This window comes from Meles meles, chromosome 6 (assembly GCF_922984935.1).
Source record: "Meles meles chromosome 6, mMelMel3.1 paternal haplotype, whole genome shotgun sequence".
In the NCBI taxonomy this organism is placed as follows: domain Eukaryota; kingdom Metazoa; phylum Chordata; class Mammalia; order Carnivora; family Mustelidae; genus Meles; species Meles meles.
This window is the reverse complement of record NC_060071.1, coordinates 61,178,926-61,180,712: the sequence shown is the minus strand read 5'-3', so window position 1 is coordinate 61,180,712 and position 1,787 is coordinate 61,178,926. Positions and strand designations below refer to the sequence as shown.

Sequence of the window (1,787 nt, the reverse complement as noted above, 5' to 3'; positions counted from 1 at the left end):
ATTCCAGCATGTTATAGCCGATAAACACCTAAGAATTAATTTAGTGCATCTTGAAAAAACTATAGACCAAAGACTAACACATTTCCCAACACTCTCCATGTTATTTTGATTGTGGCCAGAAAGTATCTATTTAGTTCCATAGTTGTCGTTCTAATAATGTTCTAATTTGTCATTCTAATAATGTTTTAATAATGTTCTTCAACCAAGGACCATCAGTCCTTGGTTGGGTCTTTATGAATCTCTAGATTCCCTCCAGCAAAGGGAACCTAGGAGGAACATTAGGAGGCTTCAGAGGATATTGGCAATCATAGTTCACATTGAGGGTAACAGATAAGTATTGAAGCCTTCAGCAGAAAAACAAGGGGAACACTGACTTATTTTCCTCTGTAATAATAATAAGCTGTATTTTGGTATTGTAGAGGTGTCTTTTCTTGCTTTCTGTGCTAAATGGAGGCCAAGGACCAACCATCCTCCAAAGATAGAATAAATGTTGAATTTAGAACTACTTCTGATAATTCTCATGTTACATGTAGGAAGTAAATTTCTAATGAGTCACTAAATGTAAAACAAATCTGAAATTCTTGGAGTATTTTATAAAACAAGATTTCCTCTTATCTGTTGCAGACATTATATAGGCCCTTCACAATATGGGCTATTGCACTCATTCTTTGGATCTTCACTCCCTGTCCCCTTTTTCATATACTCTACTGTGTAGCTGGGATTGTTCATTTTATAAATAAACTTGACTGGATTAAGGAATGTCCAAATGGCTGGTAAAGCATTATTCCTGGGTGTGTCTGTGAGACTATTCTCCTGTAAATGCAAGGAGTGCAAATGCACTTCCTGCAAGAAGAGCTGCTGTTCCTGCTGCCCCGCGGGCTGTGCCAAGTGTGCCCAGGGCTGTGTTTGCAAAGGGGCGTCAGACAAGTGCAGCAGCTGTGCCTGATCCCGAGGAGCCCATTCCCGATGTAAATAGATCCACATGTACAAGTCTACAGTTTTCAAAACATTTTTTTCTTACTACCTGACCTGTCCACTATATTCCTGTTTCTACGAAATACATGAGTTACAATAAAAAGTTAAAATTTAAAAAAAGAAAAAAAGAAAAAGAGACTATTCTTGGAAGAGATTAACATCTGAATCAGTAGACTGAAGATAACCAGTATGAATGGGCATCATCCAATCTAGTGAGGGCTCAAATAGAACAAAAAGGTGAAGAAAGAACTAATTTGCTCTCTCTGCTTGAAGCTGGGGCATCTATCTTCTCTTGCCTTCAAACATCCAAATTCCTGGTTCTCAGGTATTCACACTCAGATTCACATCACTGACTTCCCTGGTTCTCAGATTTTCAGGTTTGGACTACAGCTACACCACCAGCTTTCCTGGGCCTTCAGCTTGCTGATGGCAGGTTGAAGGATTTCTCAGCCTCTATAATCATGTAAACCAATCTTTTATAATAAATTTCTTAATATATGTATTTTTATGTATATATCCTACTAGTTCTTTTTCTCTGGGAACTCTGAGCAATAGAGTAGATATGTAAGTTTTCCAGTTATGCATAATTTTTTATGCTTCTGAGTATTTGCACAAACTTTTGCCTAGTTGCTCACTTTTCCCATGGAATTTCCACTTATCTTTTAAGACATAATTCAAATATGACCAGCTTTCTGAGACCCTCTCTCTGACTCCACTTTCTTTTCCTTTTGTGCACATTATTGTTTTCTAAATTAGGTCTATTAGAATGTATATAACATATTATGATACTATCATTACATATATGATCATTT

At 36.9% G+C, this 1,787-nt stretch overlaps 1 protein-coding gene across 1 annotated transcript; it reads left to right on the top strand.

Annotated features, from left to right (window-relative positions):
* The first annotated feature begins 766 nt into the window (after positions 1–766).
* LOC123943581 (metallothionein-2D-like) lies at positions 767–1,095 on the top strand. The gene has a single exon (XM_046007851.1). It carries the CDS (start codon positions 767–769, stop codon positions 944–946), a length of 180 nt encoding a protein of 59 aa, XP_045863807.1. The 3' UTR covers positions 947–1,095.
* The last annotated feature ends 692 nt before the right edge of the window (positions 1,096–1,787 follow it).

What these genes read in the sequence shown, in the direction of transcription:
- LOC123943581 (XM_046007851.1), top strand. Translation starts at nt 767, where the DNA reads ATGGCTGGTAAAGCATTATTCCTGGGTGTGTCTGTGAGACTATTCTCC.